Source organism: Armigeres subalbatus, chromosome 3, assembly GCF_024139115.2.
Source record: "Armigeres subalbatus isolate Guangzhou_Male chromosome 3, GZ_Asu_2, whole genome shotgun sequence".
NCBI lineage: Eukaryota > Metazoa > Arthropoda > Insecta > Diptera > Culicidae > Armigeres > Armigeres subalbatus.
Genome location: NC_085141.1, coordinates 148859587 through 148884214, shown reverse-complemented (window position 1 = coordinate 148884214; position 24628 = coordinate 148859587). Strand labels below are relative to the sequence as shown.

Sequence of the window (24628 nt, the reverse complement as noted above, 5' to 3'; positions counted from 1 at the left end):
GTTTTCCCGCCTTTGGCAATTCGACCAAGCTCTGCCTTTTCTATGCTTCAGGGAAGACTCCCTCGTCCAGGCATCTCTGCATGACAGATCTGAACATCTCGGGAGCCTCAGCAATGGCCACTTCGATGGCCAGGTTTGGAATACCATCCGGTCCTGGCGCCTTACCTATACTAAGGGACTGTGCAATCCCCGCAAGTTCCGCCACAGTTACTCTTCCCTCGTCGGCCACCCTGGCACCTGGTAGCTCCACAAAGTGAGCTCTGTAGGGGCTATCGCCCCACGTGTCTTGGCCATTACGATCCTATATAGGCGTCACTCCATGGATTCGCGTTGGCACTTTGACACAGGCCCTCGAAGCAGGCTTTTTTGCTTGATCTAATTGTCTAGTTGTTTCCTATTAAAAATTGGTTCGATCGGTCCTTGCGTTCTAGAGTTTTTCTAAAAATATTGTTTTTTGCTAAGGAGTGCCCCCTTGGAAAAAAAATTAAAATCGAACAAAAAAATTCTACAGAAACCGCTGCGATACACACAAATTACCGCAAATAGACACAAATTGCAGGAAAAGTAAAATCTATCCCCATAAAGTGCAAATTTGACCTCTCTTATTTTCTCATGTTTATAACACGCGAGAAACGCACCACCAATGCCAGAAGGATTAATTTAGATTTTATAATTAAACACTTGACGATGGTTTCAGTCGATACGTCGTGCTCTAAACATGGTGTTAAATCTAAATTGCCCTAAAATTTAGCTCGAAAAACTATTGAAAACAATGATTTTCCTTAATATAATAAACTCCCTTGTACCTATTATAGTACCTATAATAGTGGAGCAACTATACCAATAGTGGCGAGTCTCATAAGAAATCAATAAATAGTGCCACTATGGGAACTAACATAAATTTTTACCACCACTAAAGGAACAGTGTACCCATTAGTGGTGCAAACAATATTTAGTATAGTTGTTTCTGTTAAATAACATCAATCTCATTTTTGTTAGCAAATATATTAGTTTATCTATTGGCTAAGGCTAAGATACAAAAGGCTATGAATTTCGGTCAACTAATACCTCCACTATTGGTACCGTTGCCCAATTCAGAAATGCGCCTCAGTAACAACAACTACAAATTTTAGCATGATAAGTGAAAATAATTATATTAGCAATCTTATGAAACCAAAAAGACGTGCCAAATATATGTTATAGATATTGAAGTGGTTAGGTTTACGGATTTCGGTGTTCCACGGTATTCAGAAAGATCTAGGTACATAGACAATTAAACATAAACTTGAGTTGTATTGATAGCGTATAGGCTTATAACCTAAGTTGTCCGTCATTAGGAGTTATGATGACCGACAAGAATGGTGCTTACTAGCACTTTTCTTGCATCGATCAAACATTGCTAGTTTGCCTGACTACAGTTTGAGGTAATAGTAACTTCTGTTGCTTTATATAAGCAGTTCTAAGTAATGTAGAGGTGTCCATTTTTCCACAAACAGTTCAGAAAAAAATATTTAAAGCGCTTTTTAGTGGAATGTATTGAACCGTCTAAGACGAGTTTAGTACTCTCCATTTAATTCCACCAATTATTTTGTTATCTTTACAAATACGTATTTCGACCACAACTGTGTGGTCGAAATACGTATCTGCAAAGATAACAAAATAATTGGTGGAATTAAATGGAGAGTACTAAACTCGTCTTAGACGGTCACAAACAGTTGTTTTGTACAGAACCTAAAATATCCGCCACTTTTGGATTATGTTAGCTTTCGCTAAAATGCTATTTGCCCTGAATCGGAATCTATATACATTAGACATCCTTCTGAACCAACTGGATTGCATGTCTATTTTGCCATCGCTTTAGGTATACGAGGGTACAGTTTTCTCTCCATCATTGCGTTTAAATGATTGTTGATATAAATGATTTTCATCGGAAAACAGTCGGAACTAGAAAATACGCAATTGACGGAACGTCTGTGTGTTGATTTACTTGTATTCCGTGACGAGTGGAAAATTATGCGATTGTAGCACATTCCTCAAGGCGCTACAATGGAATAGCTAACACGTCGTTTGTTCATTCGTATGGGCAAAACACAACGTTTCAGTTAAGTTGTAGATTTCACGATTGACACAATTAGACTAAAAGATAACATTACTACGCGAATTCCATTGTTCATTGAAAAACACCAAAAGCCTTTCCAGATTACTAATAAAAGTTATGCTTGTTCTTTACCAGCATCAATTTGTCGTGGATGATGTGAGTAAAATTATCAAGGAAGCTATTGAGACTACCATCGGAGGCAATGCGTATCAAAATGACAAAGTGAACAACTGGACAGGGTCGGTGGTGGAAACGTGCCTCAGTGTGCTGACGAAACTGCAAAAACCCTACAAATATATCGGTAAGTAAACATTACAATAGCTGAGCAAGTTTTCGCTCTGTATGCTCATAGATAAAACACAATATAAATGAAATTACATGCCTAAGAATTTTAGTTTAATAGCATTTTTCAAAGCCGATATCCTCCGTTTATCGACACTTTAGTTAGGTTATGGATGAGGACCTACTATATATGATACTACAGAATCGTTTTTACATCTCAAACCTTTTAGTTAGCTATTGAAAATAAAATCTTCTTTCAAATTAATTAATTTTGCTCGGCTTTGCTGAATAATTGTGTGGGCTATAGATGCACCCGTTTGTTCTGTCCATTAGATCCATTAAATTTGATTAGGAATTGCTTTTCAGTGGAGTGTCACTTATCATGGCACAAGTTAGTGTGGTCCCCTTTACTGCCTGTAAACGCATAACTGTCCCTTATGAATAGAAAACCCAGCAAATATGGGACAATTATGCGATTACAGGCAGTTTAGTAATGTACAGTGGGGTAAGTGGAAAGGGAAAAATTAATAGTGCATGTTTAAATTAGTGTAAAAACAAAATTAACACTAGGATTCATTAGTTCAGAAAATCGTTGCAACTAAATTTTAAATGGCTATATCTCAGTCGTTTTTCAACCGATTCTCTCATGTTCAGGGCTGTTACAACAGTCGCGGATTTCGCAATTTTCGCGTTTAGAATGAATAAAATACTTTAATGTTTTACTTTTATATAAATTTATGAAGAATAAGCAATGCGTTGAGATTCAAAAACGCTGTACATTTAAATAACCATTAAATTACGGGTTTGGTGTTGGTTGGTTTACACGATAGACGATCTACACACAGTCAGATTGAGCTCATTTCCAAAATGAGGATTACGTTTGGGAAAACGACCCCTTTTTTTAAATTTTGTGGGTGATAACCGATTTTTAACCTCAAACGACTCGCCTCAAACGACCGGTGAACAAGATTCGCGTGGGGTGAGGCTATCTGGAACTAGTATTTTAGTTTCAATCGTTTCCGTTTCATTTTCTACCTGAGGTACATTCCACATAGCAGTTCCATAACATTTCTCGTTTTTTGTTTGCTCGGCCTACAGTGACATTTATTAAGACTCCATGGGGGAACGACTGACGGCACATCCAACAAGGCATTTCCCCTGATAGATTGGTCGTTAGATGATTCACTCCCCATGGCATATAGATGACAGAATCTAACAAATCCTGCATACTCAGCTACTCGAGTGGACGCATGGGCAATGATAAAGAAACCATTCGTCACATATCGTGGAGAGACCACTAAATTGTCTATGTCTAACAATCCGCAGACCTTTTAGTCGCTTCTGTCCCGTCTCTTGTATAATTTTATCAGAGAATGTTTCAAGCAGATTTTTGGACTTTTGTTGAAGTTTTGAGCATTTTGAAGATTTTATAGAATCTGTTTTTTTAAATTTTGAAGCTAACGTATAGGTACATAACAGTTCTGTGCAATAGTGTTAGTCATTCTTGAGTTGCAGTTACGTTGTAGAGGTAAAAATAGTGTGCACTTTGGCTTGTGCACCACAATAGAGTGATACGTCTCATTTAGAGAATTAAACTTAAAAGTGACTTTTCAATAATTAGCGAATAACCCTGCTCGCAGCAACCCCCTGAAACGGCTGTCATCTACATACAATGCGATTGAAGCCGAAAACATGGTGCTAGCTGTCACGCTGTGGCTTTAAGCACGGAACACAGTGACGCATGCGACAATATCGCTCAGGGACAGATTTAATTTGAATAAAAATAAAATAAACTTTTACTTTTTTAGTTTTGGTTGCTGTTAAAAGAAAAAGCGCACCATTTAAAATATAATGAATTGCATATTTTTCGGCAACTCGGCCGTACGAAAACCATTTTTTTGTTAAATACCTTGGCTGTGCATATGCACAGCACATGTTTCGAAATGGACAAATTGATATGAAATTTGCGAAAAAGAATCCACGTGTTTTGGAGGAACTCGAACCCTCAACCTCCTACTCTCTAGATAGGCGTGATAACCCCTACACTGCCGTTATACACATAATTGTCCCATGTTACTTTTGATGAAAAAATTCAAACTCGAGTCAATTTGTCCCATCTTAAAATCTAACAAATATTTTTGGGATGTTATGAGCGTAGGCAGCACTTTTCCAGAACATAAAATGAATCACTACTTATTCAAACGGTTTTCAGTCTCTATTATCATCAAACAACAACTTATTTTTTTCAGTGGGACAAATTGACTCAAGTTTGAGATTTTTCATCAAAGGTAACATGGGACAATTATGGGTAGAACGGCAGTACACAACAAGACCACTTAAAGGTCACGTTTGCGGAAAAGCCATCAGAATCCAAGTACCAACCTCCACCGCGGTTAGCTCTTTTTGCAAATTGGATATCTTTCAGATGCTTGATTTGTCCAATGTCACATGTGCTTTAGAGCGATTCCAAGCAACAGCATCAAAATTTAAGAAAATTTTTAATTCATGATTTTCTATTGAGTTGAAACTTTGCACAGTTTTTCAATTTCATCTAAATCGTCATTTTTCGATATCAAATCTTCATATTGAGTCACGACTAACTTTTCAAAAGGGTGTATGTGAAAATGGTTCAAAAATATTTAAAAAGCTGCACAGCAAAAACGGAATGTTCGATTGTTATGATTTTTTCAGCAAAGTTAGACAACTAAATGGTGATTCTTAAGAAAATGTGCACAGTAAAAAAAATTTTTTGCCTTTAAAATATCATTTTGTCACAAAAACTCAAATATCTCAAAACCCTATCTTTTTCGAACGTATTTTTTTAGGAAAACGGTCCATTATATTAGCTATCTACCATAAAAATTTGGTGATGGTAAACTAATAAACAAAAAGTTATGACATTTCAAACATTTCACAATTTTCACATATAGTAAACAAAAAAATTTCCGTGTATTTTTTTTTCAAGAATCGCAGTTTGATGCTGATTTTATTGTTAAGGGCCTTGCGTGAGTTAAACAAGTTGTTTGTATGATATTCCATATTTATGTATTCATCGATATTATGTATATTATATGTATAAATATTATATGTATAAATAAATAAAAATGAATTAATATTATCCTAAGTATTAAATTAAATGTGGCAGTTACACAATGTTGTTATAGAAACTCTAAGAGTTTTGGGTTTGAATTTTGGTATGGGTTATGATATCATGAAAACAGTTTATTAATACTTATTTTTTATTTATTTTTATTCAAATTTTTTAAAATATCGAACACTTTTGAATTATTATCAGCACAGTTTGAGTATAGTTTTGCTTTAATTTTATTTTCCGACAATGGAATGAAACAGTGAAATTTTTGGGTTCCTTGGATCGTTTTCGCGTTATTAAATTGCTCGCTGAGCTCTGAAGCCTTTATTTCGTACTCTTCAGTAGTAGTAAAACAAAATGATAATTTGGTTAAATCTTTTCTTTTCTACGATTTGCCCAATCAAAAGTTCTTTCGCAGTTTTAATTGGATGCTCACGTTCTTTGGCTAAACTTGTTCTTGTGGCCATGCGCTTTATTGTTCCTCCAATAGCATCACAAGGACCTTTGCCATCTGACGTAGCAAAAAAGTGCCATTCTGCATCAATTCCGTACATTGGTTTAAATTGACATAGGCTCGAAAAATTCTTACGATTTTTGTACTGCGACGCTGCTCCATCAGACATGAAATATATCTATTTGACTTCTTTATGCTTATCAACGCGTAAAAAGTTAATCATTTTTCAATGAACAAATTTACGGATACTGAATCGTGTCTTAAATCTTCGGAAATTATAATAAAACTTAAGTGTTCAATTTGCGTACTTCCATTAAAATAAATAACGAATGGATGAATTGTAGCTTGTTGTACGTTCCAGTGATGGGACTGCACTTCATCTTGCAATACAAAGCTGTAATTTTCAGAAAAATCACAAATGACTAAAATTCACCATTTTGTAATGTATTTTTCGTATTAAAAGCTGGATTGTTCTGTTTTAATGAAATCGTGAGGGATTAAACTTTCTAATTTCAAGCAAAAATATGACACAAACTCATCTACAGGTTTTACAATAGTTTCTATGTCACACCTATCCGTGGTCACCCATTGCTCAAATGATAACTGATCAATATATTTTTCTTCAAACTCAGCGAATAAAGTATTTTCCAATGATGAAGAATCTGGACAATCCGAACAAGATCGTAGATAGCAATTTGATGTTGTATTTTCACAAAAGACTACCAGTTAACATTTTAATATCCTTTGTTAAATTGATTCTTTTCAAACTATGTAAAATAAGATTAATATTCTCATGGGTTGTGCACACACACATTATGTGTTCCTGAATTGGAAAGAAGCTTACATTGCCTTGGCCGAAGGCTTGCAAATGAGGAAAAACCTATTTTAATATTATCGTGAATTTCCTTGAAGCGTGTGTACGCTTCTTTCAAAGTCGTCATCATTAATCGTTTTGGATTGCTTGACGCTTTCCATCTTTTTTACTGATACATAATCTTTTGACCAGGCATAGCTCGACTTACTTCATCATCTTCAAAATATTGAACTACTATTTCTTTTGTCTCATCTGTTAATGCAGTACTAGACCTAGTATTTTTGGTTGAAAGACAGTTATTCTTCAATTGTTTTGCCTCTTTTACTGTATTTCTATTGGTTTTGAACGCATCAATGGCATCCTGAATAGACCACGAACTTGGCAGCATCGACAAAATCAATAATTTTTCTTTCCTTGTCGTGGCTGCATTCGAGAACCTTTCCTTCATATTTATAATTACCTCATCGTAGTCTGTATTTTCCACATCATCAGGTCCTAATTTGAAGAGGTTTCTTCGTACAGCTTCGTTTATTTCACGGTATTTTTCTCCGGGTAATAAACGTAGTCCATCTTACTCCATTTAATCGGAGTCACTTTTATCCCAGCTATGCCCTCGTTAAAGCGTTCGATGTTGACCTTTTGGATACACTCATCTTCCGATTGATTTGTTGAAACAGATTTCGCTGATGGTACGGTGGCAAGGCTCTCAGCACTTAATACTTCTGGTAATTCCTCAGTTGTTGTCGATACATCTGGCAATTCCTCAGTTGCTGTCGTTTTCGAACTTCCTGCGCTCTGCTCAACCGATGATATACAGATTGCTCTTTTGTCAACGTTTAGACGGCAGGACGTGCAAATGCGTAAATTTGTATTCAATGTGGACATTGGAGCATAACCAGTCGCTTTCAGTTTATCTATGGTGCTTTCGGTGAGATTTCGTAACTCTTTTGAACACTTTTTTCCATCAAACGGCCTACAACAGTTGAGAAAGCGGCTACTCATGTTGTTCGTAATATTTCAATAAACAAAATCACTTTTAAGTTTTTACTGACTAGTTTGGTGTCATTTGCTTGACTGAAGAAAAAAATTACTATAAGATCTTTAACAACCTTAGTAGTAGTAATTTGCTTTTTCGTGAGCATTGTCATGGTATGTACCTATCATGCATTTGTTGTTGTTGAAGATACCCGTTTCCTCCCGATCATAAAGTCTATTCTCTAAGAGGTATATTTTTTGCAGGTAAACTATAGACGTACACGTGTATATAAATCTTTGATTTTGCAGCTTTTGTCTTAAAAATAACATTTCTGATATGTTTCTATCAACGTTATTATCAACAGGTTTCAACACTATTAAAAGAATTTTTCGCCAGTCACGTGCAATGAAAATTATGACACTATCAATACTTTTGATCACAACACTGGATCGTGTCTAAGTTTCTTATAGATGCTATGAATAATTAAATCAAAATATCATGAAAACAACTTGTTTAAATCACGTCCCTTAACAATAAAATCTGCATCAAACTGCAATTCTCGAAATAACTTACACAGAAAAAAAAATTTTTTTACTGAATGTGAAAATTGTGAAATGTTTGAAATGTCATAACTTTTTTGTTTATTAGTTTACCATCACCAAATTTTTATGGTAGATAGCTAATATAATGGACCGTTTTCCCTAAAAAAATTACGTTCGAAAAAGATAGGGTTTTGAGATATTTGAGTTTTTGTGACAAAAATGATATTTTTAAAGGCAAAACAAATTTTTTTACTGTGCACATTTTCTTAAGAATCACCATTTAGTTGTCTAACTTTGCTGAAAAAATCATAACAATCGAACATTCCGTTTTGCTGTGCAGCTTTTTAAATATTTTTGAACCATTTTCACATACACCCTTTTGAAAAGTTAGTCGTGACTCAATATGAAGATTTGATATCGAAAAATGACGATTTAGATTAAATTGAAAAACTGTGCAGAGTTTCAAATATTTTCGAAATGGTCGCTCAGGATCGACTGACATGCCCCCGTGGAATGCCTCTTTACTGTTGTATGGGGCCGTACACATATTACGTAAGCAGTTGTGAGGGGAGGGGGGGTCTGTCAATATCTTACGCGCCATATAAATAAAAAATCTTTTGTATGGAAAAAATCTTACATGGGGGGAGGGGGGTCGAAAAACCCAGAAAGATTGCTTACGTAATATGTGTACGGCCCTTATATCCACAGTCGAGCGAGTACACATTGTTTATTAAACGAGAGGATCGCACTCCATGCCCCCAACAACGGGCTGGGCGGATTTGTATAGAGTGCGAATCAATCACACTCTGCTGTGCCAAAGGCTTGCTTGGCTAAAGCATTTGATGAATTTGGTTGCCTTACGCATGCGGTCGCGTGTACTCAGACGACGGTGGAAGACCGACACTTGATTACAATTAATTGCATATTATTCGGCAACTCGGCCGTACGAAAACCATTTTTTTGTTAAAAATGTTGGCTGTGCATATGTACAGCACATGTTTCGACCTGGTCTTGTTGTGTAGGGGTTATCACGCCTATCTAGAGAGTAGGAGGTTGAGGGTTCGAGTCCCTCCAAGACACACACGTGGATTCTTTTTTGCAAATTTCATATCAATTTGTCCATATCAATTAGTCCATTTCGAAGCATGTGCTGTGCATATGCACAGCCAAGATATTTAACAAAAAAACATTTAAAATATGTTTTAAAACTTTATTGCAATTACCCTTGCAATTATCTCTATAACTGATTCGTTTATTTCAGATACACATGTTTCGTACGCGTGGATAAAGATGGTCACTTCGGTTCCCTTTGTTCTGCTGTCCGGAACATGTTTGGTACCAAGCTATCAAATCGTATGGATTTTCCTTCTTTGACAATTAAGCTCCACTATCCTCGCCAGCAAAACATGTTCCGGAAAGCGACGACAGCGACAATCTTTATCTGGTAACTAAAATATCTTTTGTATAAAAGCTATCAGCACGCAGTCTTTGTCACAATAGCAAGTCCACAAGTCCACCTGATACCCTTATCGATATTAGTTATACAGTTTGACAGATGTCTGAAGACTCGTGATTCAATCTGCAGGAAAAAGAACAAAGGTGTATAACAGTTTTGAGCTTTTGTATCTGAACTTGAATGAATCTATTTGTATTGCGCATAAGCCCCAAAATTGTATTCCCACCTTTGGGTTTCCGCGCCGAGCACTCAGCGCCAGACTCGGCGACAAGGAGATAGTGGTCAAGTTGGTACTCCTGATTTTTTGACAACTGATGTCGATTGGTTGTGTGAATGCATCGGTGTCAAAAAATAGAGCTTTTAGCTGGAAATTTAATTGTCAAATGCACATTTTGACAGCAATATAGATGTATGAGTGTATCAAATGTGCAAATGCTCTATCGCGGAAGCAGTCGCTGAAGACAAGTGTCAATGGTTTCAGTGACGAAACGAAAAGTTTCAATGCAAAAAGCAATAACAATCGAGTTTATGATTTACCTACTGTTATGCGGTCACTTCACTTAAAGTTACAAAACAGCTTAGCAGTTTTTCGGGTTCTCTACAACAAGCTATCAGATTTCAATTAGTCAGCTTAAAGAACTGACACTTTGAAGACGTTCTTATGCTACGTTTTGACAGGGCAAGTGAATTGAACATCTCAGTTGAATTAAATTGACTTGCCAAAAGTTCAACATGTTCAACTTTCTTTTCGTTCAAGTGAATTGAATTAATTCACTTGCCTTATCTAAACGTAGCATTAGGGTCTGTCCCAATTGGGTCCTAAAATGAAGAATCGATATTCGATTTTCTTTCAGGGAACGATGAAGGTACAGTGATCGTTCGCTAATTGGGGCACGACCTCACCCCAACTAGCGAATGCCGTTCGCTAATTGGGGCGCTTTGACAAGCGTCAATGTTGTTTACTTTTTGCATTGAACAAAGGAAAATTTTACGCGCCAGAAAATATCGATCCCGCCAAACACGGAAACAAAACGTCAACGCGTTTTTGACATCACATTCTGACGTTTAGCTGCTTTTTAATTGGGTTTCGCCCCAATTAGCGAACCCCCAACTAAAAAGCGCCCCAACTAGAAAAACCCCAATTAGCGAACGTTCACTGTAATCATCCTAAACGTGTCAGTTTTTCTTTCGACTCAAAAATCGAAAAGAACATTGTTTAATTTGAAATTGAAAATTAGATGAAAAATGCTTCCTCGACATTTTCGGTCTTGTTTGACGTACGGATTCAAACGCACTAGCAAAACACCGCAGGGCACTTGACTCAACCTTTGACAGTTAATATATGGGGCTGACGTTTTGGGCTGATGGTTCATTCGTTCTGAAATGTTGCACAGCCAAAAATTTGCCTTAAAATGTCTTAAACACAAAAATATTATTTTTACTGATTTAGAATTTTACCAGAATTTTTATAACAACGGTTCAAGTATTCTTGACCGATGCGCTACCGTTTGCAACCATAAACAAGGTAGGGATTTAGGACCCAATTGAATAATTAAACTGAAATTAAACTTAGAAGTGACATTTCTATAATTATCGAATAACCCTGCTCGCAGATCAAGATTACTTTTGACAGATATCGAATCATTTTTCATCGATGTTCTATTAGAATTGCTGGGTAGCACCAGCCATTATTATAACGGGGCGATTTTTAAATTTTCGAACTGTCACTTTTAAATTTAATTCTCCAAATGAGACAAACCCTCAATCCGCAATAATGACAATGTTTATTTGACTCAGATTCTGACAGCTTTCAATGCACGAATGGCTCAAGATTGCCGCTTTCGCATATCTCTGAATGTAGGGTCCCTAGTTTTCCCCATGTTTTCATCGTGCAGAAACTATATTGCGAGAAGATTGAAAAATTCGAACCGGGGTCCGACGGTCGACTGTCGGAAAGCTGTTCCGCAAACGTCAAATCACTTGTTGCACGGTAAAAATGTTTGGTTTATTTTTTGGTGTAAATGTTGATTATTAAAATTAACGGGAATATGCAACTTTAAACGAGTGTTACATGCCGCTATATTTTTTAAACAAGTTTTATGATACTTTGAAGGCGTTTTGTCATATATTTATGTGATTTAGAAACATTTTAGATTTCTCGAATATTCTTGATATCAAGAAATATCAACACTTTTCGTACAGTGCATGCCATTTTGAAGTTTCCGACACTCAGTCTGCTTCTTCTTCTTTGCTCCGCAAAAATAGAATTTTTCTCTTTTCTCGCAATAATCATTCTTGACAACACTGCCGATATTAGAAAAAGCTTCCCTTCCGAGCTTCAGTAAACAAACGGGCACGTACGCAAAAGTCAAAATCAGCCTATCAGCAACTGGTTCAAAAATGGTTCCATTTCGAGATAAGGCACATTTCATCGCAGGGTATTGGGTGAAACATCCCTTAGAAATCGTGTAGAAGTACGAAAACGGACTTTTATTTGTTTATGTTTCAACGTTTATTCCAATTAACAATCTGCACGCAAATTATTCAAAACTCATCGAGAGTTTGTTAACATTTACAAATAATTATTCATTGAAGCGTGGATGAAGTTATATCAAGCATAATTTTTCATAAGGACGTATGTAACAAAAGTAAACAAAAAGAGTTTTTTAATACAACATGACAATCACACGCGACTTTATATAATACGCATCGATTTTACTGATTTTCAGGGAATCAATTTTTCTGGAATGCGCATGCGAAACAAGCGACAAAAGAGAACCAACGACAAAGCTTTGTTTTTGTAGGAGATAATAATATTATCCGTCTCGCATTCCATGATGAATCTGTGGAGAATCTATGGAATCTGTAGAAAATGGGATGTCTAGAAAATCTGTAACATATCCGAATAATCAAAAGAAAAAGAAAATCTGCGGTAGAGCACTTATAATCCAAGTGATATTTAATTGATGTCTGTATGAATAAAACTTAACCTAACAGGAACGATCAGCGGAAGTAAAAAACAGGGAATCCGTTGAAAACTTGGTTAGCTGATGGCTAATTGAACGAATAAGCTCGTGCAGAACATAATCTGTGCGTAGTTAAATCGTACAGTTTTAGTGTGGTTTTAGCTAAGTTAGCAGAGTAGAACAGTCGATTTTTCCTGTAAGTTCCTTCCCTGTAAAAGCGACTTGAGTAATTGAACCGATTGTTTGAGAAACTGCTTATGTAACATTTGTGGCCAAAATGAGATTTTTATATATTCTGAAACCTCGTCCAAAAATACGTATCCTGGCAAAAAATACGTAAAAAAAATTTTGTTCATGTATTTTTTTTATTCTTTATTTAGGTGTTTTGCCTTTCTCGTATACTATGGGTCTGTCTCATTTGGAGAATCAAACTTAAAAGTGACAGTTTCGAAAATTAGCAAATAACCCGTTCATAAGAATGGCTGGTGCTACCCAGCAATTCCAATAAGACATCGATGCAAAATGATTCGATATCTGTCAAAAGTAATCTTGCTCTGTCAGCAGGGTTATTCGATAATTATTGAAATGTCACTTTTGAGTTTCATTTCAGTTTAATTCTCCAAATAAGACAGACCCTATGTATACGTAAAGGCTATATGATCGCTCCAAAAACAAACTTTTTATAGAAGGCCCGGAGACCCATAGTGTTATATACCGATCGACTCAGCTCGACGAATTGAGGTGATGTCTGTGTGTGTGTGTTTTCTTTTTCTTCCTAAGCAATGGAGGGGGAATCTGCTTAACAGACATCCTGGGTTGTCCAGGAAGTGCGGGGTTAGGGGCCACCTCCAACGAGGGAGGCAGGATTGCATCCCCGACCCGCTAAACCGTTTCCATTGCCGCCAAGCCCATCGTCCCTTCGGTACAACCAGAAAGTAATGCTTCAAAGGGGGGCCAGAGCATAACGCACCCTCGAGGTTAGCTGCGTGTCCTTGCAGCATCGAACATCGTGACTCGCTTTTTTAGAAGAACACCATGGTATCGTGCCAGCGCATTGCCTTACCACGCCCTATGTCCTCGGAAGGTGGGAAGGGTCGACTTCGCGCCTGCTTCCCTCTGCACGACTGGTATCAAGAATGATGATGCCGCGTGCATCCCAAGTTGACCTCTCTGCGATAGGGCCTATTCGCCAGCACACAGAGGGACTTGCCGACGCGGTGCCTACGCCTGCCCCAGCCTTGACGAGGACCCCTTTCCGTCCTCGGGCTCGGAACCCGCCCGATTGACCGACGCCGCGAAAGCGAAAGCGACGATACCATGCTGTTCTTCACGCGGCCACTTGTTCGATAATACGCACACCGAGGCCTGTGGAGTTGCCTGCCCTTATCATCGCTTGTTGCTCCGACTTTCGGTTGTTAACAACAACCACCTCAGTCTTGTGGTGAGCCAGTTCTAACTTCCTGGAACCCATCCACTCCTCCACAATTGCGATCGAGTGGGCTGCAGTCAACTCCACCTCTTCGATCGATTCGCCGTAGACCTCCAGCGTAATATCGTTAGCGAAGCCGACGATTACCACGCCCACCGGGAACTTCAACCTCAAGACACCGTCGTACATGACGTTCCATAACACCGGACCCAATATGGAACCTTGCGGAACCCCTGAGGTTATGTCAACGCACTTCCGACCCGCCTCCGTGTCGTATACCAGTACTCGATTTTGGAAGTAGCTTCCGAGAATCTTGTACAGGTACTGGAATTCAAGACGCAGGAGCGCATCTGCAATAGCTGCCCAACGGGCACTATTGAAAGCATTCCTCACGTCGAGAGTCACTACTGCACAATAGCGAACTCCCCTCCTCTTACGCTGGATAGCTATCTCCGCGGATTTGGTAACCGACAAGATAGCGTCTACGGTCGACTTACCCTTTCGGAAGCCAAACTGGTTACTCGCAGACCATCCGCACCCTTCATGCGTATCAACAACCTGTTGAGGATGATCTTCTCGAGCACCTTCCCCGCCGTATCAAGCAGGCATATTGGTCTATATGCCGACGGATCCCCCGGTGGTTTTCCCGCCTTTAGCAATAGGACCAAGCTCTGCCTTTTCCATGCTTCAGGGAAGACTCCCTCGTCCAGGCATCTCTGCGTGACAGATCTGAACATCTCGGAAGCCTCAGCAATGGCCGCTTTGATGGCCAGGTTCGGAATACCATCCGGTCCTGGCGCCTTACCTACACTAATAGCCTATTCAGATTACGCCATTAATGACATAATAATTGGCGTTTCAGGGTAAATACGCTTTATGATGTCATTATTTACGTAATATTCCATACATTTTGCGCTGTCAAAAGATACCCGCTAAAAAGAGTCATTAAGAATTTATTACGAACAATTATTACGAGAGAGCTTACGTAATATTCCATACATTTTGCGCTGTCAAAAGATATCCGCTAAAAAGAGTCATAAAGAATTTATTACGAACAATTATTACGAGAGAGCTTTTGTTCTAACTGGGATGCAGGGAGAAATTCAACAAAACAAAACTGACAAGCGTCACGCTCTCTTTGCCAGAGAGAAAATTCTCTCTGTTTTCATTTCGTTTCGTAGTTGACAGTCATGCTCTTTCTGTCGCAGCAGGGTCGAATGCATGTTAGATGGAAATCTTCTGAGCGCTGAAGAATAACTCGGATTGTGATGGTTTTGTGGAAAGCATTTTATATGATGAAAAATAATGATGATAATTATTTATTCTCCACTTATTCAACATGAATTGTTTAAAAAACAGATGCTCTCTAGAATTAACATGAAGTATTTAACTTAAACCTAGATTTAATAGAACAAATCGAATAAATTTTCAAAGTTCAAGGGCCAATGCGGAAGATAATTTAAAACGTAGGAATGGTTGTAAAACGAATATATTTGATGAATAAACATGATTTCATAAATTGTTTCAATTCTGCTCCTTGAATGGCTTAATATACTTTGGATTTCAACATTTTTCACGTGGGACAACTGTACGATTTGAATGGGATGTATATATAAAGTAGAATAACCTTAAATAAAACATGAATTGGTAATGCATCATCCAAAATCCAGTTTAAATTATATCACATTCACACGATTCGATTTTGTTAGAAGCTGTATCATTGATTGTCGAGTAGAACGCAATGGATCAGTTTCCATTTTTGAAAAAAAAATAAATTGCTGAGTTGCCCTTCATACATGGAGATACTGGTGGAAATACATTTTAGTTCGATAATATTTCTTGAAAATTGGTCCAATCGTCCTTTTTTATTTATTTGTGAGAATTCCCAAAAATATCTAAATTTTTCTATCAAATCTCCGTTCGATCATAGTACAGAATAAAAATACTTTTTAAACTTAAAAATAAATTGAGGAATAGTCTGATTCCCCGAAGAACGGCGCACCCAACTAATGAATGTAGCTTCGCTCATTATCCTTAATGAGAGCTTCAAATATTCTTCGAAAATCCCTTTTCATATTTTTTTAAATATTTTTTTCGTAGAAACTTTGTTTAGAAAAAAATGTTCGATTGTCGCCACACAAATGCTTGATTTCGCAAATTAAATTTTAAAACTCTCCTTGAATTCAACCCTGTATTAGCGTGCAAATGAGGAAACATGGAAACGTCAAGATATATTATTTATCTTGCTGCAGTCAGAACACCTCGTAATAATTGGATACCCTCTCACTTAACAAAGTCATAAATAGCCCAATCTGAATAGGCTATTATGATCACAATACGACTCTCAGCCGCATTATTCTCTATAGGACTAATAACTTGATCATCCAAGTAATATTGGATACCATGAAAATTGAAAAGAACTTGACCATAACAATCGAAATTGCAGACAACTGGACTGTTGAACTAATGAAAGTTTAGACATGATCGTATCAAACCTATAGGATACTTTTCACTCGATGACATCCGTTCTCAACTGCAAAAAATTAAGGAAAGCTCTTAGATTGATGTGTTGATTTATTGTACTGTAACTGGAATTAGTTTATTGTAAAACAAAAATCTTCATTCAAAAGTGTTACTTGGACATGGCATCAGTACAGTACCACCTGTTGTCAACATCCACTGCTATTAGGTATTGAATGTCGGCTACAAGAAACAATGAATTAACTACCTAAAAATATCTATGTACGTGCTGAGCTTCCATTATTTGTTCGGTTTATAACTGACTGACTGTAAAAGCTGACTGACTGTGGGAAGGGAAATACATCGGTATGATCACAATACAACTCCCGGCCGCAATGACCTAGTGAGCCACATAGCTTGAGTCGTCTGCTAGTATTGTGTATCACATGGAAAGCCCAGCCTTGATAACAGACTATTAAGACTACAACTGGTCAACTCTCGAAAATAATAATAATAATTTTATGCTATTGTTCATCTGATTTATATTTATATTTTTTGTTAAAACACTTTATGTAGTGATAATGAGTTTTTCATTGTTTTGTAAAGCTATAGCTATAAGTTTTATTATAGCTAGGGTAAAGTGCCCTATAGTGAACCCCCAACCAATAGTGGACCCTCCAGCCATTTTTGCATTATTACTGCACAATGTAAACATTTTGCTATAAAATTCCATCGGGAGAACCTACCTTACAGTCCTATGATTTGATTACATGCATTGGAAATGCTATGGAAAGTAAAATTAAATGTTATTTAACAATTTTATAAAAAAAAATAAACACGAGAGTGTCCATAATAGGAATCTTTTGGGGGGTCCATAATAGGGAAGAAGAACGTCCCGAAACGGAACATAAAAATCAAATGAAGTGTCGACTATAGACTAACGCAAAATGAACTCCCCCAAGAAATTATGACGTTTGAGCGGGTCGCATAATGAACGCAAAATGAACTTTTGTTCGAGAAGACGACCCGCTCAAATGTCAAAATCCATCGAGTGAGTGAATTTGATGAACTCCTGCACAGGTCTATAGGGGAGCAAATTCCTATTATGGACCCTCAGGGGGTCTACTATAGAGCGAATTCAGTCAGACTTTAAAATGTTAATTTCAACGAATAACCACAATAACGACGTGTATTTGGGTGTTTTATGTATGTATCGTGAAGAGGAGATGTAGAACTTGGTATTAGATGTCAAGCAGAATTAATATGTTGAAAATTTCTACTCCTTATGACAAAAAGAGCAAAATTTCGCCACTAGGGGGTCCACTATTGGGCATTTTACCCTATTTTTTAGGGTTTATTTTCATTTACATCGCTGTGAAGAATACTTAAAGCATGCAAATGATGTTCACACCGAACAGCTGGTTGATTATCGCGCATTTTCCTTTCCTTTTTCTTGACTTCTTTTGTCAAATGAACGCTTATGTATGAACTAAACCACGATGACGTCACGCGTCGATTTTCAGTAAGAAGAAAACCTCATCTGAGGGCAAAGTCTACAAAAAATGAACATCAACGTGAACATCCGGTGAAGTAAAAGCTCCGAATTCACTCAAATGTTCATCGGCCCGCAGCGGATGTATTTTTTTAGCTAAAAGAAGAAGAATCGTGAAAAAAGAAGACGCTCGTGGTTAAGTTCATGAAGTGACAGAACGAGTTGCTACACTGCAAGTAAAACGGCATTGAAAATTCTTGTCAATTTTGGAATCAGACAGGTCCGTCGGTTTGTCGGTGATCCTACTTTATCAGAAATCTGACAACGGTTAATGAATATTCATATCGTTATTGCAATTAACTTAGTGATAAAGCTGTCCATCTTGTCATAAGACGAGTTTGTACCATCCCATTTAATTCCACCACTTGATTGTACCTTGACAGATACGTATTTCGACCTCAACAATAAGGTTGTCTTCGGTGTCTCGTATTGACTCGATAAGTCGAGTTAAGTACGAGACACTGAAGACGACCTTACTCTTGAGGTCGAAATACGTATCTGTCAAGGTACAATTAAGTAGTGCAATTAAATGGGATGGTACAAACTCGTGTTATGACAAGTGAAGACATTCCATTAAAAAGCTCAAAATAATTTACTTAATAATATTCTTATTTGAATGTCTTCGGAAACCCACGCGTAATAACACAAACCCACTAATGTAAGACTAAAAAATATACGTAAAGTGGCCTTCCCCTGTCCAAAAACCCCAAGGACGCCTATACGATTATCGATCTAATTGTTTCAATTCTACCTTTTCTTTTTCTTCCATCTCGCTGATACTGTTTCGCAACATCTGTAGTTACCTGTATGATCATGCAGAAAAACGGTGCTGGACTGCACACGGCTAGCTCTTGCTTCTGGAACAACGAAACGGACGGCTCCTGCACGGTACGTTGGGAAAATAAGACGATGTACTGCATCGTGTCGGTGTTTGGACTGTCCATTTAATCTTAGTGGCCGTTATTCATTGTCGCTCCGGAATGATTCCTCTACCGAAGGGATGTTAATTGACTTTATTGACTAAACGCTGATAAGCTGATAAATTAGCTTCCGCTTCCTTTTGGCATATTCGCAGATCGTGTTATTGGATTTTTATGTTCCATATTAATATTCATAATAACTATCATCACTATTCATATGCCAATTAATAGAAGACGATTGATTATGAAGATACATATTTAGTTGTCGTAAATAATTTAAAAAATGTCGTCCGTTGAAACGATAATATATGTATAGGAAATGGGTTCGTTCCCATTCACTAAATTACCAAAATACTTATTGGAATATGTATTCTCTCATAACCGTATTCCGCTAACAGTTCTTTAAAAGCAAGAAAATGTATTTATCTACTATGAAAAAAATATGATAAATTGAAAAAACACTTGTAAAGTAGGATGAAGATAAAATGGGCCTTGGAAACGAACGAACGATTCAACTCAATTGATAAAAACTGGTAAGAGTGAATATTAGAGGTTATGATGACGAGCATGCAGGACAGATGTGTGTGAATTTAGAAATTTATTGGAAAGTAGCTGTTTCCACTTCAGTTTTTTGTAATAAAAAAAAAATAAAAATGAGAACTGTGCTTATTGGAAGGAATGCATGTGTTGATGTTAAAATAAAGTAAGATTATAGGTTTAACAAAATAAATCAAAATGTCAAGTATTATAGATCCGAAAATTCCGAGAAAATCCTGTTACGAATGCTAAGACCAAGTGCCACTGGATGACTCCAAACGGGCCAGTATAATGTGGGGTAGTCAGGGTTTAATATTAGCTAATAGTATAACTTATTTTGCCACGCACCAATTTCAGTATAATTTGTTTCTACGAATCAAATTCCTAGAAGTTAGGTTTTCAGCATTACTTAGCGCAAGAGAGGGTTTAAACTCTGCGTTAAACTGCATTTTATTCGCCGATTCGGGGCGTTATCATGAGTGATCAGCACTCATGGAACACATTGTTTAACGCGAATGTCAGCCGGGTTCGATCAAAAGTGTAAGATTTAGTGTAATTAGTTTAATTATTTTTATTTTTTAGGCATCAAACTTTAGGAGCATGTTTTCAGCGTCGCACAGCCCAGGAGAGGGTGTAAGCTCACAACGGTATAGTGTAGGCCGTCCTCGATTGGGATCCTGTGGGTCGCATGTAGTGGCTGTGCTCGGGGCAGTTATGTGTTGAAAGCGGTTTCGGGGCAGTTAGGATTGAGTTTTAATATAAACAGATGTAGGATTGAACAAAGTTATAACCTTCAAGGTTCATATTGTGGAGACTATTGACAGCCAAAGCGTTGAGGATAAGCTTTTAGTTAGGAACTGAATTAATTTATCCGATTTGGAATCCTAGATTGAATAGTAGGTATATATGGACAATAATAGAAACTATATACAGTTATCGTTTTATTAAGTATTGAGGATATGTTTTGGTTAAGTTGAGTATCAGATGGGCATGTGTGATATCCATTAATAAGACAGAATTATTAGAACTATATTTTTGTCTTTGTAGTAAGATTAATTACTTACTAATGTTTTGCGGGCCGGCGAGTGAAAGCGGCCCAATTCTTTTATCTACCTCTTTCCAGACGACCAGTGATGAAGAAAATCTCATAGTTCCGGTATCAGCAGTGGTATTCATATTCATAACAACCACCGTCAATACAGGAAGTCTGTGTTCACAACGTGATTACTTCAAGGACAATCCCAACATCTTCTGTGAATTGCAGATAAGTATTGTGTTTATATTTTAATTGCACTGAGCTCGTTCTAATCTGATCGATGAATGAATTTACTTGTCACTAATCAATATCATTAGTAAATTTAAATATTCCCGAAGAGTAGAAAAGCAAGTGCATATATTTCTATTTTATGGCAACATATCACAACGAAACGGACCCTTCGGAGCCTTAAGTAAGATCTCGGTCCGGTTGCATCTAAGGAGATCTTAGTGCAGTGCACACCGGCCGTGTTGCCCAGTAGACGTATCGCTCAGCGGTATTTAAATACAACGCAGATAGGCTATGGTCAGAGGGTGCGTTAATATTACAAGATTACAAGATTACAAGAAAATTCCGAGAAAATCCTGTTATAGGAAGTTACATTTAGATATACCAAGGGGCATGCCACTTTCGTCTTTTAGGAAAAAATCACCGAAAAACCCTATCAAACTTAACACTTTTTTAAATATCCTATCAAGTTCATCTAAGCGTGCACTTTCTTCGTCTTTCTTTTTTTTTTAGCTTATTATCTAATGCATGCATTCATCTCTAGACTAGGTGTTCCGTGTTTTCTTATAACTGTCATCCTTATTTGCTATACTACATTTTTACTTACTTACAGGGGATGGACAAAATAATTAGGATAGGCAAATTTTGGGTAAAATTAGATGTGTTGTAACTATCTTAGTTATCATCCGATTTTGACAATTCAGGCATGCCTGAACTAGAAAATTAATGCAGTTTGACGGTATGTCCATGGAACCGACTATGGCCACCAGATTCCGGAAATATTCCGGGTTTTTCGGAGGTAGGTTCAAAACCGTAAATTTGAGGTGGATATTAGGAGAAGTTGTGGTTAAAAATTGAATAATATTAGTAATCACAAATGAAGTAGGGCTCTTGCTGATTGGAACCATATATTGAGATTTGGAATCGGACCAGAATCAAGTGAGATATGGCCATTTCTTTAAAATCGGTTCCGATCGATACTTATCAAAGGGGTCAGGCCACAACTTCATTTGAATCTCGCTTTTTGATAGATCGGCCACTATGATTTTATTCTAGAAGGGCTCTCATGTGTCCAGAATGCAAAACCAATTGAATAAACGGATCCTGGAGTCGCTGGGATGTCCCCGGGGAACCTGTGAATGGGGACATTAAAGTTTTAGCACCAAAATCAGTCATTCGACGGCTCTTTTTTCATGGTTTTCGATCAGGAAGCGAAGTATGAATATAAAATGGTCCATTGGCGGCTCTGACCGCTTTCAGGAGCTACGGATTGGCCCTGGGGAACCTGTGGAAGGGGACATTTTAGTTTTATCACCAAAACCAGTCGTTCGACGACTCTTTTTTCATGGTTTTCGATCAGGAAACGAAGTATGAATATGAAATAGTCCATTGACGGCTCTAACCGATTCCAGGATCTACGGATTGGCCCCGAGGAACCTGTGGAAGGGGACATTTTAGTTTTAGCACCAAAACCAGCCATTCGACAGCTCTTCATTCATGGTTATCGATCAGGAAGCGAAGTAGGAAAATAAAATGGATCATAGACGGCTCTGACCGCTTCCAGGACCCAAGGATTGCCCCCGGGGAACCTGTGGAAGGGGATATTTTAGTTTTACCACCAAAAACCAAAACCGGTCGTTCGACGGCTCTTTTTTCATGGTTTTCGATCAGGAAGCGAAGTATGAATATAAAATGGTCCATTGACGACTCTGACCGCTTCCAGGATCTACGGATTGGCTCTGAGGAACCTGTGGAAGGGGACATTTTAATTTTTAGCACAAAAACCAATATTGAGTATAAATTGGACCATTAATGGATCTGACCGCATCCAGGACTTCGCTTCCTGATCCAAAGCCATGAAAACAGAGCCGTTGTATGACTAGTTTTGGTGCTAAAACTAAAATGTCCCCTTCCACTGGCTTCCTGGGCCAATCTGTAGGTCCAGAAAGCGGTCAGAGCCCTCAATGGTCCCTTTTATATTCATTACTCGATTCCTAATCGAAACCACTAGAAAAGTAACTTGTGTTGTTTGATGAACACATTTTCATCGTTCTGCGGACAATTTCCAAAATGGCCACCAAAACCGCTGCGAAGGATAAATCCAAGAATATTATGCGCGATCTGCGGATCCGTAAACTCTGCCTAAATATTTGCGTCGGTGAATCCGGTGACAGGCTGACCCGTGCTGCCAAGGTGTTGGAACAGCTGACTGGCCAGACCCCAGTCTACTCGAAGGCTCGTTATACTGTGCGGTCCTTTGGTATCCGCCGTAACGAAAAGATCGCCGTTCACTGCACGGTTCGCGGTGCAAAGGCTGAGGAAATTTTGGAGCGTGGTTTGAAGGTCCGTGAATACGAGTTGTGACGTGATAACTTCTCCCAAACCGGCAATTTCGGATTCGGTATTCAGGAACACATCGATCTGGGTATCAAGTACGATCCCTCATTCGGTATTTACGGTCTGGACTTCTATGTTGTGCTGGGACGCCCAGGATACAACGTTGCTCAGAGACGGCGTAAGACCGGCAAGATCGGTTTCATTCATCGCCTGACTAAGGAGGATGCCATGAAGTGGTTCCAGCAGAAGTACGACGGTATCATCCTGAACAGCAAGGCGAAGTAAAATGCGTTCCAAAACCAAGTTTTTACTGTCCTTGTAATAAGCTAAAAGTAACACAAAAATAAAAATATGAAAAGAGACGTCGAATGACTGGTTATGATGCTTAAAATAAGATGTCCCCTTACACAGATTCTCCAGGAGCAATCCGTGGGTCTTGGAAGCGGTCAGATCCGTCAATGGACCATTTTATATTCAAACCTCGCTTCCTGATCAAAAATCGAATGACTGGTTTTAGTGCTAAATGTCCTCATTCACAGAATCCTCGAAGGCAATCAGTAGGTCCTGGAAGCGGTCAGAGCCGTTAATGGTCATTTTTAATTCATATTTCGCTTCCTGGTCGAAATCCATGAAAAAAGAGCCTTCGAATGACTGGGTGTGATACTAAAACTAAAATGTCCCCTTCAACAGGCTCCCCGGGGCCAATCCGTAGGTCCTGGAAGCAATCAGAGCCGTCAATGGACCACTTTATATTCATACTTCGCTTCCTGATCGAAAACCATGAAAAAGAGCCGTCAAATGACTGGTTTTGGTGGTAAAACTAAAATGTCCCCTTCCACAGGTTCCCCGGGGCCAATCCGTAGGTCTTGAAAGCGGCCAGGGCCGTCAATGGATTATTTTATATTCATGCTTCGCTTCCTGATCGAAAACCATGAAAAAAGAGCCTTCGAATGACTGGTTTTGGTGCTAAAACTAAAATGACTCCTTCCACAGGTTCCCTGGGGCCAATCCGTAGATCCTGGAAGCGGTCAGAGCCGTCAATGGACCATTTTATATTTATACTTCGCTTCCTGATCTAAAACCATGAAAAAAGAGCCGTCGAACGACTGTTTTTTTGGTAAAACTAAAATGTCCCCTTCCACAGGTTCCTCGGGGCCAATCCGTAGATCCTGGAAGCGGTCAGAGCCGTCAATGGACCATTTTTCATTCATACTTCGCTTCCTGATCGAAAACCATGAAAAAAGAGCCTTCGAATGACTGGTTTTGGTGCTAAAACTAAAATGACTCCTTCCACAGGTTCCCTGGGGCCAATCCGTAGGTCCTGGAAGCGGTCAGAGCCATCAATGGACCATTTTATATTCATACGTCGCTTCCTGATCGAAAACCATGAAAAAAGAGCCGTCGAACGACTGTTTTTTTGGTAAAACTAAAATGTCCCCTTCCACAGGTT

General features: G+C 38.2%; 1 protein-coding gene and 1 pseudogene across 1 annotated transcript in view; both read left to right on the top strand.

The window, feature by feature from the left end:
• LOC134226754 (dynein light chain Tctex-type) overlaps positions 1-19776 on the top strand; it is a 44814-nt gene extending 25038 nt beyond the window's left edge. Inside the window, exons 2-3 of the mRNA XM_062707725.1 lie at positions 2234-2399; positions 18920-19776. Of these exons, the coding sequence (XP_062563709.1) occupies positions 2234-2399; positions 18920-19068 (315 nt within the window). The 3' untranslated portion in view covers positions 19069-19776. The remainder of the gene's footprint in view (positions 1-2233; positions 2400-18919) is intronic.
• A 3081-nt stretch (positions 19777-22857) lies between these two features.
• On the top strand, positions 22858-23536 carry LOC134227206 (large ribosomal subunit protein uL5-like; annotated as a pseudogene).
• Positions 23537-24628: the final 1092 nt, after the last annotated feature.